The sequence below is a fragment of the Phaenicophaeus curvirostris genome, chromosome 10 (assembly GCF_032191515.1).
Source record: "Phaenicophaeus curvirostris isolate KB17595 chromosome 10, BPBGC_Pcur_1.0, whole genome shotgun sequence".
NCBI classification, from domain to species: Eukaryota; Metazoa; Chordata; class Aves; order Cuculiformes; family Cuculidae; genus Phaenicophaeus; species Phaenicophaeus curvirostris.
The window spans coordinates 17,431,948-17,446,424 of NC_091401.1; the positions used below are offsets into that span (position 1 = coordinate 17,431,948).

The 14,477-nt window shown below is 40.6% G+C and overlaps 1 protein-coding gene across 4 annotated transcripts in view; it reads right to left on the reverse strand.

Annotated features, from left to right (window-relative positions):
- USP13 (ubiquitin specific peptidase 13) overlaps positions 1-14,477 on the reverse strand; it is a 49,859-nt gene that overhangs the window by 30,863 nt on the left and 4,519 nt on the right. For all 4 annotated transcript variants that reach the window (XR_011338132.1, XR_011338130.1, XR_011338131.1 and 1 more), the window contains exons 2-3: positions 10,293-10,418; positions 6,575-6,635 (exon numbers count right to left, since the gene is read on the reverse strand). Coding sequence is in view for 1 of the 4 variants with exons in the window: in XM_069865316.1 (XP_069721417.1) it covers positions 6,575-6,635; positions 10,293-10,418 (187 nt within the window). In the remaining 3 variants the exon portion in view is untranslated. The remainder of the gene's footprint in view (positions 1-6,574; positions 6,636-10,292; positions 10,419-14,477) is intronic.

Below are 14,477 nucleotides of genomic sequence, written 5' to 3' on the forward strand. Positions count from 1 at the left end.
CTGTGTTTCTGATACGCTGATATGGGAGCACCACAACTCCTGTTTTAAATCAAGATACATACAGCTTCATATCAGTTCCAGGGAGAAAAAAATAAAAAAAATAAAATTTTAAAAAAAAAAGATTTAAGTGGCAATTCCACTTTTGAAGGTGACCATGCAAAGCTGGTACACTTCCGAATAGGAATTAAAAGGAACACTGTTGGGTTTCGGCAATTATTACTCTGAAGATAGTTTCTCAGGGTTCACATACAGTGCATAAGAGTAGAAAGGACTTGTAAGTCACTGATTGAAGCGCGTTAACAGAGCAGATGACTATGTAAACTAACCCCTTTCACTGACTGTCAGACAGGCCCCTTATTGATGCCCAGTCAAAAAAACCCCAAATCACTACTCAAGTTCTTAAATCTCGGCTTGTATATGCCGAGAGTCATGGTTGCTAATTCCAGTAAGAAGTTCTACCTGCATTATATTTTCTATGCCTATGCTTTCTTAGCCATGTTGGCTCTTGGATGAGTGTCAACATAATAAAAACAGACAACTATTACTTTAGAAGGCAATGGAGCCCACACTAGATAAGGGCAGAAGCTGACCCTGTAGTGACTGGGAATCATGTGAAGACTGCAGGCAGCTTCAAACTTGGATTTTAAAACTAGTGCAGAATTTGAGAGGAACAGGTGTAATTATAGGAAAGAGTGGCAGGGGAACTATACATCCAAAAGGAGCATATTTCATTAAAAATTACTATAACACTAAAGGCACTGAAAAATATGAACTTTCAAGCACTATACCTCATACAAAGCTGTTCCTTGGACATTGACGTTCTTCCAAGACTGTGAAAATAAGGATCTGTGGGCAAAAAAAGGGTTTACTCAGTTCTGAGACTGAGCCACAAGAGGACCAAGCAGTCTAATCTTTTTAAAGAGCTGACAGCTTGGTGGTGAATAACCATATGATGACGTTGCCCTTCTAGTGGGCTCACAGCTTTAATGTGCCTCCTCAGAGCCTCAGTAAAACACCACAGTCACTACAACAAAGTGTCTGTAGGCTTTACATGTTGTGCTGGGAGGCCAGGACAACAGTCAAAGTAAAATATCAGGCACCTTAAAACACAGGCTCGACTGACACTGGTATTTTCGGCAAGTGGTTAGTAGAGTAAATTTACTCCACCTCACAGGCATCACTTCAGTGACGGTGAGAAATGCATTACTGCTGAACTGACTGAAAACAGCAGCTGGAAGTAGAAGATGGAGTACTGTAAACCAGCCCACCCAAGGGGAAGAAAAGGAGTGGACGTGCCCAGATCAGATTTAGACAAGTTACCAACTGACTGCACTAATAATAGTGGCACAGGGAGACTCCAGGCAGGACCTTCAAACAGGATTTCCTGTGCATATGTATGTGTCTGTGCGTATGAAAGGGAATACAAACACGAAAATTGAATGATGATGTTGACTAGTGAGCCTAAAACCAAGTCTGAAATCCTAGAAAGACATTTTAGGAACCTGGGCTTGATCCTACTCTCACTAAAGCAATGGACAAATTTGTGTTGACCTAGAAGTAGAAGACTGAGTCTTTAAATCAAATGATCTCTTCCTGAAGCCTCTAAAAAATAATGAATCGCAGCAGCAGCAGCACTCCGGAAACTATAAACTCTTCAAAGTTCATTTGCCTCCAGGCACATATGAAACACTGACCTCATCAGATGAGCCATAAAAAAACATTTTTTTAAAAAAAATAAACACTTTGCAGCCGTAACGTTTGCCTTTGTGGCAGAATGAAAAGAAAGCTCTCTACTAGGATGGTTTGGATCATTCACTACTTGTAAAAGAACATTCAAATTGCTTGCCACATTTCCAAAGAATCAGTATGCTGTTCTTATTGCTAGCTACAGACCTCACCCCTTCGATTCCTGGCACAGTCATGTGTTAACAAGCAAAGCTAAACCACCAAAGTTCAAATTCTTAACTATTTTGCTAGCAACATTAGCCTTTGTTATCTAGCCTAATTTCCTCCGTTCTACCCAAACCAACAAACTATTAAGACACTATTAGTGTAAGGTATCTGTTCATCATTCTATATTCAACTTGAGCTTAGACGGCAAAAGCCAGAAAGAAACGGGTTCACTCATGGTCTGATCAGTTCCACTGCTACTGCTGAGGAGCATGCACAACTCTACTGTGCCAAAACTCAAACACACTCTAATCCTCCTAAATCAAAACTCTTCCATTCATAAAAATACTCTCTCTGTGCTTACTTACATAAATATAAACTTAAACTACTGGCAGTGTAAGTCCTCGCCAGAAGCTTACCAAACTGAAACATCCCTGCTGCAAACAGGGTTCTGCTACCAGCTGCTATGAGATCTGGGAGAGCTAAGTGGAGCTGTGGTGAAATCCAGAACAGTCACTCTTATGAATGGCCTTTACACTCAGAAACAGTAGCTGTAAGTGCATTCACTGCCGTAGGCAGGCATGTGCCATCCAGAAAAAGCTCAGCAAGTTTACACATTCTCCCAGACTCTCTAAGTGGAAGTTTTCTCTTCCTTTCCAAGGCCTCCTCTGAGACCAGCTGTGTGTCATGGATACTGTTCCTCACCAACACTCCTCTCACCAGCAATCACCATCCTCACAGATCTGCTGACAGAGCTGTTCATTTGAGTACTTCAAAACAGTTTTAATTGATGGCTTGCACTTGTCCAGACTTTGCTCAAAGCAGAGCTCACACAACTTGCTGCAGATCCTGATCTAGAAGAGGACATCTATCTACAGGCAAGTTTCACCACAGCCACTATACCAGCTTCATCTAGCCTGGAGTCCAGGCTCCGGCAGTGACCAACAAATGTCCAGGAAAAGAGTACTAGAACAAGACAAAAATGTTGCAGTTCTTCCCTCAGTGTATACCCCCTAGTCTACAGATATCTATCTGGGATTTCTGTTTGTTGGGAGGTGGGTAGGAGTACAGGGGCATGAGTGAGGGGGTGTTTAGTTTCAGAGAAAGAGACACAGGGAGATACTGCATGCAGCTGTGGTTTCCCTATTCAAAAGAGAGGTTCACTTCTTTGTTATAAAACAAAATAATAGAGAACAAAATGTAAAATGTTGCCCTACTCCTGATGTTCCTCTTGATTCTTCCATTGCTGCTGCTGACAGCAGATGTTTTTGGAGAGCCATTCTCACCATCTCTCTCAGAGCTACCTTTCTGAACAGTAATAGCTAATTATGACTGTGCACATGCAGTTAAAACACTTCTCTTGTCTTGTTTGTATTTTTCCACATTTACTTCATCTATTGTTTAGTAACTCAGTAACACACTAAAAATAACTTTTAGATTTAATCTCTTAGATAATGCTAAATCAACCAGCAAACTCTATATACTTGCTTTTCAATCCTTCTCCAAACCAGTGATCATCACATCAGCTCGTCATAATTAGAACATTAAGAAGGACTCTGCAGATAACTCCTGGGAGTAACAAGGCCAGGGGAACTCCGCTGGTAGCTTTCTATTGTAAGAACTGGGCCTCCAATCCCTTCATCACAGAGAACTTTCCTCTTACTCTATTCCCCTTTTTTGATCAGAATCTTGCAAGGGAGATTACATCCCAATAACAGAATTGCTCTTATTCACGTAGTCACTGACTACACAGGAGGAATCCTATGCCTAGACCTAGAGTACTCCAGCAGACCCAGAACCATTACTTCACTTCAGGAAATCCACAATGGTTCTTTTCTGTTCTGTCATATTTACACAATTCTCTATCAATTCTGATCCATTCTTTTTCTTCCAGACGGGATTTATTTATGAAAATTAAATTCAGTGATGATACTTCTCCTGGTCCAATTAAGTTGGTTTTATTGCAAAACTGGTATCACATTTTTCATACCGTTTGTGATTTAAGCAAGAAGTTGTATACCAAAGACAATAATGCAGCTGTTTCATATCTGAGAGGCTTGAAATCACAGGAAGCTACCATCTTGTCCCATCAATTAATTTCTTTCCATTTTACAGACTGAATCTAAAACTTCTTTGCAAGATAGCCACACATACTGACAAGGACAAAGTATCTTCAAACTTGCTAGCCCAGATAACAATGAAGTGAGGATATTACTCCATGCATTGTGATGCAGCTTGCTTTAAATATCACCCTAAATCCCCTGAAAGCTTCCACTGTCTGAGCTGAAGTTACGATTTCCACACTGCTGGCAATATCTAAATAATCTAGATTAAAGGCAGTTCATACATTTCAATGCACAATGTTATTATGCTTCCCAATTACACAGAACACTCACAGTCAACATCCTCCTGCCTTCTCCAAAAGAAAAACAAACCAAAAATGATCCCAAAACCTAATGCATGCACATACACACACACTTTGATATGGATCTTCTAATGTTTAAGGAAAGCTAAAGCTTCCAGTTGTCTGACACAATCAGTCTGTGTTTCTATAGCATTTGCTGGATAGCAGCAGTGCTAGAAAGTAGTCAGCATGCATCCAAAAGATGTTTTCCTAATACTAAGGAGATTGAAATGGGTTTAGTATCTTGAATAGCTTTACACTGAAGAGGATTATAAAAAGCAATGTAACAAATGCCCAAACTGGATTGACTTTGTACAGAAAGCTTAAATCTCTGGGCCTTCGGGGAATTAGTCAAAGACACCTAGAAACACAGCGATGTTAGAGTTCCCAGTGATCATTGTCCATTCTTGTCTGACACGGTAAGCCCCAAATCACTGGCTACATATATGGGCTGACAATAGCTAGTTTGGTGCAAACTTCTACCACAGGTGCCCAAGGTCACAATGAGAAAGACAGAACTAAAATGACTTGTTAAGGTGAGAAGTCCAGCAGTTCCAAACCAATGAGGAAAATGTTGGATTAAGAGATAAGATGCCAAATTTTGCTAACCATCTCAAATGCAAAATTGTGACACCAGCTGACATCTCTGTGCTTTCATTTCCTCTGCTGTGAACAAGGACAGGAATAATCCTTTGTTCTTTTCTTTAAGCATGGCCAAAGTAATAAAATCTGCTGAGCCAAAGAAACGGATACAAAGCATTTGGATGCATGTAAGTATCTCAAGGATGAGACCAGAGAGTTGATACTATTCTACTCCCAGCCAGCAGGTGATGGAAAGAGAACTGCAGTAGAACATCAGATCAGATGAGATACATTTTCAGAAGTGCATTAGATTCCAGAAGTGCTGGATGAAAGGGTAATAGTTCTATGTGCTAAATCCACCCCAGCAAAAAAATGCACCACCTTGACAAGTTCACTGAAATCAGGACAGTTGGAACTGCTGCACCAGATCTACTCAGTGGGAATAAAATGCTTATGTGCAAGGATGGATGTGCCAGCAAGGCACATCAGAGACACTACGCAATGTACACTGTGTGCCAGCATACCACAATGACAGGAGCCTGAAAAGGTGTGCAGTAAATCAGCAAGAATAAAATTGGACTGTGCTTTTGTACTTCTTGTTTACACTCACTTTGCTAACACTGTACAACCATTGCTGCATGACAGCCAACTTTGTTTCTGAAGCTTTCAGTGACAAACATTACTTTCAATGTAAGCTAATAGTAAATGGCACTTATACCAGCTTCCATGATTTAACAGTCTCTTCTTACAAAAGAAGTTTAATTTCTTTATGACTCATCTCAAGACTTTTCTCTCTAAGCCTTCCTTGCGAAACTTACTCCAGACATTAACAACAACTTAATTGATCACAATCTGCAAAGGCCTCTGAGGGACTCATTCCACAGATCAAAGCATTTCCAAAAGGAGACCATGCTATTGTTTTCCCTTAGCCACAAGAGCTGGCAATTGCAAAGAAAACATTTAAACTCTTCATTACTAGAAGAAAAATTCGCTATTTGCTATTAATACAGAGAGAATAAATAATAGATTAACCAGAGAGGTGGGAGAAGGGAGAATATAGGCATTGCATCAAATTCCCTTCATCCATATTTAACAGGCCTTCAGATTTTCTGGGTAATGTGAATCAACAGATATTGAGTGAAATGGACATGATAAGAAAATTGCTCTCCATGAAGCAAGGGGATATAATCGTGGACTTAATGGAATAAAACTTGGTAAGAGATGCTCATGATATATATACCTATATTGTTGTGTTCATTACAGGAGAGACCACAACACTGCTTAAGAACATTTACCTGTCTAACAACTCTGACATGGTACCAGTCTTTCCTAGGATGAGCTGCAGAGCAGAAGAGCAGAACAGTGCCACTCTGAGGCCCTGCTGTACCTAAACATTGAGTATTAACATTTTATTAAAAGGGTGCTTTGTGGATATCACAAAGAGGGAAAAAGGCCAGAATTACCCTCAAAATGTCTGCCAGACCCTAGGCTGCCTCAGAATGGCTGAGGGCCTAGTTTAGATTAAAATGTTTCATGTATACACACTCGTATCTCTGAATATGCACCAAAATGGCTAAGAAAAACAGAAAAATAAAACCCACAAGGACGCCCAAACCCAGACACAATGGTGGACAGAACCCAAGCACACATGCAGACAGGGTCAGAAAAGGACTGTGTGAAAACAGCTGTTCACAATACCTAAAAATAGCTTTGCATTCCTCCTTTTTGGTAAAGCTCCACCAGATGCTCCTGGTACCTTCTGGAAAAAGAGAAAGAAACAATTAAAAATACAAGTGAGATAATAGTGAATCAGCAATAACCCTATACCATCACCAATTCTGACGCATGTCTATCTGTTCATGGTCCTTCTATTAAATCACAGTCCTTGCTGAGCAAGAATGTAAATCCTCTTTATTCACGTCTGACAACTGGCCTCAATTCATCATTGCTCACGACTCTCATGGTGTGAGAAAAGCCACTATCTGAATCCTTCACATTTGGCTCTGTTAGGAATGAAGCAAAGCACATCTCATGGTGACCACGTGTGACTGCTGTTCTGTCTACAAGTCTGGGATACGTAGGGTCACTCAGACCTCTTACCACTAGATCTGCTACATTATTTCTTAATGACTGAAGCTGAATTAGAGAGAGGACGAAAAGATTATACCTGATAAAGATTCGGTCCTTCATAACTAATTCCAGTATGACCAGTATGCTGTGTTCTATTAGTTCAGGTAATTTTCTTCTATCCTTTCCATCAAGATGCATGCCTTCAAAATACTTCAAACTACTAGGGAAAACATTAGTAGCTGAGGAAATGTAAAAGTCAATGCACTTGCTTCTTAAGCTGTTTATTAACAGGCACCATTAAATCAAATCAAGTTAAATCAAATAAGCCTCTGCGGCTATAATGCCAACACGAGGCATTATGTACTGCATAATGTTAGTGTAACTGGTGAGGTTGTTAGGCAACTTTTTTTTAAATAATAATATTGGGATACAACAGGTGGAGAGAAACCAGCCAAGAACCTGTCAGTGTAGGGAAAGTTCATATTTGCCTCTGCTCCTTGGGTAGGTGAAAGGGTCACATATTTTGGGTGGTTCCCCTGCAGCATGTAAATAAAGCTGTGGCCAAAGCAGACTGCTTGAATCATCAGTGAGGTCTTATACATCACAGGCAAGTTTTCCATTCTTAGAAAGAACAGATGCCAACTAAGGCTTCTTGGCAGAACAGAACCTATTATCCATATATATGAGCCCTGGGGAAGGGAGCCAAGGGTACAACTCCAGCACTTATTTTTTAAAAAAAAAAAAATAAATAATCAAAATCTCAAAGTGAAAACAACAAGGAGAACGTTTTTAACAAGTGGAAAGGAAGTAGCCAAGAATCCAAATCTATTTTTAAAAAAAGCAGCAGCAAGATACAACATAATCCAATGCCAAATATATTATGAATAAATTACTCGTACTCTCAGGATTATAGCTTCATAACTAAAAAAAAAATTTGGTTCCAACACTAGGAAGCTCCAGTTGAATTCTGACATCACCAAGTGGGATGTTGTGCAAGTCATCAAGACTTGAGATTCCAAAGAGGGAGAACATGCATGGAGTGTTTGTCATTGCTAGCCTGACATTAAACATTTCATCTTCATCTTTCTCCAAACTGCTGAATACATCAGAACTGAAACTGCAGATGCTCAATACTCCTGAAAAACCTACTATCTCACATTTTTCTATCTTGTTTGTCCACTTGTCATAAATCACTGAAAATGTTCCTTATTCATAAAGCAATTTTGGATTTTAACATGTGACACACCCAGCAAATGACAGTCCACACAACGCATCAGTAGTGCCATTAAATTCTATTTGTGATGCTTGTCATAAAAGGTGTCAGCGTAGCCTACCCCGCATTCCCTTTTACTGCACTATTGCCACATTTTTTATAACAGAGACATCACCAAATAATATCCACGAACCCGTTACTGTAGGAAATTTCATGTTTCTCTAACCAGTGTTTTCAACAGTGCTGGGCTACCATTATAGCACCAAGGTAAAGTTCTGCCTGGGGCCGAATACTATCCAGGCAGTTGTATACAATGGTCACACACGACAGGCAAGTGGCTGATTTCAAAATTCCAAAGATTGAAATTTAGGGAAAAAGAAAAAAATCACTCTTCTGGATATAGCTAAGAGTTTCACCAGAGAGAGCTCCAAAACTGTACTCGTGCACATTTCTGATGATTCAGCAGGTGCCTCTGGTGCTGATCTGCCACTGGCAGATCCTCTAGTTCTACTTAAGCCCATAGGCAGAAGATCTGACCCTTACTGTCTAACTGAATTTTGACAAGATACACAACTGATACTTATTCCAAACACTTCTGGAAGCAAACAGGGATTTCTGCAGCAATGCGGTGCATTCTGCAAGGATGACGTCAAGGGAACCACAAGCAGAATAGTAGCCTTACTGAAAGAACCATAGGACAGCATATCCAATGCCTTTTGCTTTACTGTATCAAAAACTTGGCTTAAGAAAAACAAAACCACAATGCAGCATGTGCCGTACGCTTCATAAAACTGTTGCAGACAAGGCCTGACGTTTCACATTGCTCAGAGGAAAAGATGGATAGCATGAAGGAAGCTAGACGTCATGGTAAACAAAATCCACCTATCTATGAGCCACGTTAGAAGTCACAAGCATCGCCTGCACTGTATTGTAAAACATTGTTTCCTACCACATGACCCAGAGCACCAGTGTGTCCACCATCGAACACAGGCTCTTCTGCTACATCATGATTCACAAGGAGAAAAATAGGAATCACTGAACTAGTTCAATTGAAGGGGTACACAACACCAAACACCAGTTGATATATTTGTTTCTCCCTTTGGAGTCCTCAATCTAATCTTTATCCAGGAATTTGAGGCCTCATTTTAACCTCAGTTTACCTTAATATTGAAAATTCCCAGGTCACATGCTAGAAGAAAGTTATATACAAGGAAAGCTGACAGGATATCTGCCCACCTGTCTCTAGTCCTAGATATCATCTTTCAGGAGTGTTAAATTCACTCAGAAGACTGTTGCTAAGACTAGGCAGGCCTCTCCAAATACTTAGTTAACTGTGTGAAGGGAAATGTTGTTAGCACCCTTACAAGGAAAGACAATTCTCAAGTATAACAAACATCATTAACAATCTCAGCCTGGGAGATATGCAATCCTCCTCACTATAACTCTGAAAAAATATGAGTAGTCATCTACTTGAAATAAAATAAGAGGTCAGAGCACTTCACATAACTTGGAGCCTTCATCACCCAGGGGAAACATTGCTGTAGAATGAGAAACGTGAAGCATTCTGTCCTGCTCCAAGCAGCTATTTTAGGCCTTCTAACTTGCCAAAAAAGACAGAGCTTATGGGAGAGTGAGCTATAAGCAAATACAGTGCCTTCCATACAGCTCAGGTCAGAAGTCATTAACAGCCCTTTAAAGATGCCAGACAAACCACACTCACAGAGGTGTTATAAAAAGCACAGGTTATAAATTATTATTGATATGCAGTGATACTATGGAAGAACAGTGAACATGAGTTTTGTATGAAAAGTATTTAGCTACCTACAGTACGCATATAATATGCAGACAATATGATGCATGTGATACACAGAAGCACATCGCGAAAAAGAGCAGGGGAAGTCAGGCAACAAGGTGCCTTTAAGATCAGACTCTTTAGGGCTTTTAATTCAACTGAGAACTGAACCTATGGGATTAGTTGGAATCCAAGCACCTGAATTTGATATCCAGCCCCAAATCTGAACATGTTCATTTCCATCATTCATGATTTAGTCTGTGTCTGAAATGTGTTGCCTAAATGAGCACAAGAGACCCAAGAACTGCCGGCGTAGTTAGTTAGGAAGGCACAAGTCTCACCTCTGTTGCACGTCGTTTCAGATGCAAATATACACACTGTCCTGTTTTCCGGTAATGCCTTTCAATGTGTTCCCTTCCAAATCCCAGAAATGTGTTCATGCACACATAGAGACCTCCTTCTGAATCCTAAAAGGAATGACAAATAGTTACAGCACAGAAGTAACCAAACGAGACAGAAAGGACTCAGCAAGCAGAAAAAACAAAGAATCACCAACCCTTTCTGTTATCAAGCAAGCACTCAAAACTCAGCTTTCATAGAACATTATGGTGTCTACATTATCAGTTCTCTATAAAACCTACACATCAAATCATAGTCTACAGAACCTCATTGAAACAAGTTACTTCACAAGATTAGCAAGTGTCCAAATTGGAGATCTATAAGTTAGTCATGAAAAATTCTGCTTGAGTGCCAAATCCACAGAGATTTGTAGGTGCAGAAGTTTGTAAAGCATAGAAACAATGAAGCACGAACATTTGCTTGAAATAATAGAACTTGTCCATTTGATTGCAAGAACAACATTCAATATTAGAAGCGCAGCAAAGCTGATGGTCCAGGGATTCAGCCACACATACGTTTGATCACAGTCTTGTCTGAGAAGAACAGATCTCAAGTGATCTTACAACAGGCTGAGGAAAATTGGCAAGTATTTTGTGAACGTTCTTCAGTATCTATATCTACCAGGAAATCTCTGTGTTCATGCAATAGTGCTCAGAGATAAAAGCACTGCAAAAAAAAAAAACAACGAGATATATTCCTGGTAGTGATCACTTCAGTAACAACCTGGCAGGGGTCTCATCACTTTTAGCTCTCCCAAAAGCTGGGTACCGATGCTGGCTGTTATCAAGGTCTTGCTTCATTTTACGCCTGCTCCCAGGATCTCCTACATCATTCAGACTGCCAGGAGGACTTGCAGCCACCTGCTTCATTGGTGTTGGATCAATTTTTTAAGCCCTCTCCAGCACGTGTTGTTTTGAAGAGGTGGTGCATAACAAATATAGAGACTTTCAGAAGCACCATGACCTTCCCTGTATTGTGAATGTGTTTGTGCTATCGGATAGTAGAGAATATCTCATATTAATTACTTCACCATGAGAGTGGCGAGACACTGGCACAGGTTGCCCAGGGAAGCTGTGGCTGCCCCATCCCTGGAGGCATTCAAGGCCAGGTTGGATGGGGCCTTGTGCAGCCTGATCCAGTGGGATGTCCCTGCCCATGGCAGGGGTGTTGGAATTAGATGATCTTTAAGGTCCCTTCCAACCCTAACTATTCTATAATTCTATGATATTCAATACTGTAAATCAAGAAGTTCCCTCCCTCCTGGTCCACCTCTGAGCCCAGCCCAGCCCCTCTCTCGCAGCAAGTACAGAGCTGCCCACCCTGCTGCTCCATCCACAGCACAAGGTGGGCTCTCTCCAGCCCTGTGGACTGGAACAAGTAGTAGAGTGCCAGTCTGACAGAAATGATAGCTGATCTCAAGTTCTTTTCCTAACCAGCACTATGTCAACACACCTTATTCTCTTCAGAAAAGGAAGCTGAAAGTCTGACCATGCTGAGCAGTTGTAGCTCGTTTGACACCTGGCACAGACCAGCCAGGGCCTGGCAAGTCTCTCCTCTCCACCACAGCTCCAAATCCAGACTTGAATGTGCTGCTCTATACTCAGTTTATTCTCCCCAACCTGTGTCAAAGGCTGGCACTGAGTATTTTTGTAGCACTCGAAGCAGTCTGAACCTCCAGCTTGCCTACAACCCTCACCCATACCTGTATGCTCCTCTTTCAAACATGCTCGTTTTTATTAATATAACTAAAGCCAGAACCGAAGAACAGCCTCAAGCACCAATAAATACTGGTACTTCCACAGTAGCCAGCAGAGTCACAGAGCTGAGGAACAGAAAAAAAGAGAAACCAGAGAATGATGTTTTATCCCATCTCTTCTGCTTTTCTTAATGTCAACCAACACACACAAGCTTCAGCTTTTCTTGGGAAACAATAACCCTGTGCAGTGCTAGAGACTTGGGGAAGAGTGGCTGGAAAACCGCCTGGCAGAGAAGGACCTGGGGGTGTTGGTTGACAGCCGGCTGAATGCTTTGAGCACTTTCAAATATGCAGCGTAAAGCAAAGGTTGAGACTATCAGCCATTCACACTTAACATATACCATAAAGTCAGTCTTTCAGCATCTAGATACCAACAATGATTGTCTGCAGAGCAAATACTATTTAGCCACCTCATTTCTGAGCCACAAAATCCCTATCCAAGATTCCATTAAAACAAAAAACAAACTATGCAGCTTCTTTGAATCTGAGATACTTACAGCCTTGAGAACAGGGCTGATATCTACAATTGTACTCAGAAGTAATTAAGTGGTTAAAAGAAAACTCTACACCTGGTATTCTAAATATTCATAAAATACAATTGTGTTTAAAACGTGTTACATTTATTTTAATTTCCACTACTCCTTCCCAGATTTATGTACTTTAAGACCCATTATACCTTTTTCGTCTGCTCTTATATCCTGTATTCCAAATCATTTTGCATTATCTCCTTCTGCAAGAAAGTCATGGATGTGTCCACTGCAAGAGAATCCTGTAGGTACCCAGCCTAAATAAAAATACATAGTTTTGTCACTCTACAGTCTCAGGAACTTTGTTGACACATTTGTTTTCTTGGAGATCATTCTCTTTTCTTCTGGAGGGAATCCAAGAGACCACTGAACTGTTGCTGATAAGCAGCCTATGACAACAATCTGAGCTAAATGTAGCATCTGAGTAAGTTGGTTGTGGTTACTAACAAAACAGTCATTTCTCCTGGAGAACACAGGCAGACTTCTCTCACACATCTTGGAAAGGAGTGGACAGACTGTTCAAATGCCTAAAAGGTCACAGGTAATTCACAGTGAAGGAGAGCTAAAATGTGACAGAATTACTCCCTCCCACACCTGAAAAACAGAGTAAGGAAACTGGTCTGACAAATACAAATGCCAGGCTACAAGGAATCAGAGAGAGATCACTGCCTCACTTCATGGATACTGATGGCACCAGACAATAATAGCTTTTAAACATTACTAATCTGACCAAGATTTGAACTAATGACCTGTATCCATTACCAACACCCACCTCTAACCATTTAGATTCCTCAGAGGAATCTAGGGTTTAGCAATTTCAACTCTTGAGGTGTCTCAGACAATGATTTTATAAAACCACAATTGCCGTGGTGATCTACAAACACAGCAACCAGTTACGGCCTTGGGCTCAGTGTCTACTACAGAGATGTTTGCTTTAGATCCACTAGAATGATAGTAAAACTTGCTAATATAGGTATCAAAGAAGAGAGTAAAATAACACCGCGAGTTGTCAAAAGTCTCCATTTCCAAACATAAACGATAAAATATTTGTTCGTCAACCCAAAAAAACACGTGCTCAAGGCCAGGAATATATCCAGCCACATTCAAAAGGAATACGGGGTATGAACACTGGCAGAATTCTGCCATGTAGACGGCTAGTCTTTTCCTGTCACCCAAAGGGGACAAGAAAACAATGATGACAAAAATAAAGCAGAAGAAGAATAATAAGAAGTGGCAAATTTGGGCATCTGGTAAAGAGGAGGAGAGGGAAAACCAAAGAATGAGGAAAAAAAAAAAGGAAACAGAACAACACAGACATACACAAGGCATTGATGTGAAAACATACACAAGCAGTGAAGAGATGCCACGAACTGGTGAAAGATGAGAGAGATGGAAAAATAAAAACTGGGTCAGGCAGAACAAGAAAGGATGAATTATCTAGCAGCAGGAAATAAAGGACAAGGCTTCTAATAACCGGACTGTTAGCTTCAAATGCAAAAGAAATCCTTACCCGTCTCCCCATTAAGAAAAAAAAGGCAAGTGTCACACTTTGTGACAGCAATGTGCAAAATACTGAACAGCTTGAGGAAAATATATTTCACTAAAATAAAAAACTTATCAGGACTTTGGGATGCTGATGTTATGTGGACAACCAGATAAAGTTATTACAGCAAATGCATAACGGTTTAAAATCCTCCATGTTCTGGGGTAAATGCCAACTACTGGACATTTCCAGATTAGATATCAGCAAGAAATTTTTTACTGTGAGGGTGATGAGGCACTGGAACAGGTTGCCCAGAGAAGTTGTGGATGCCACATCCCTGGAGGTGTTCAAGGCCAGGCTG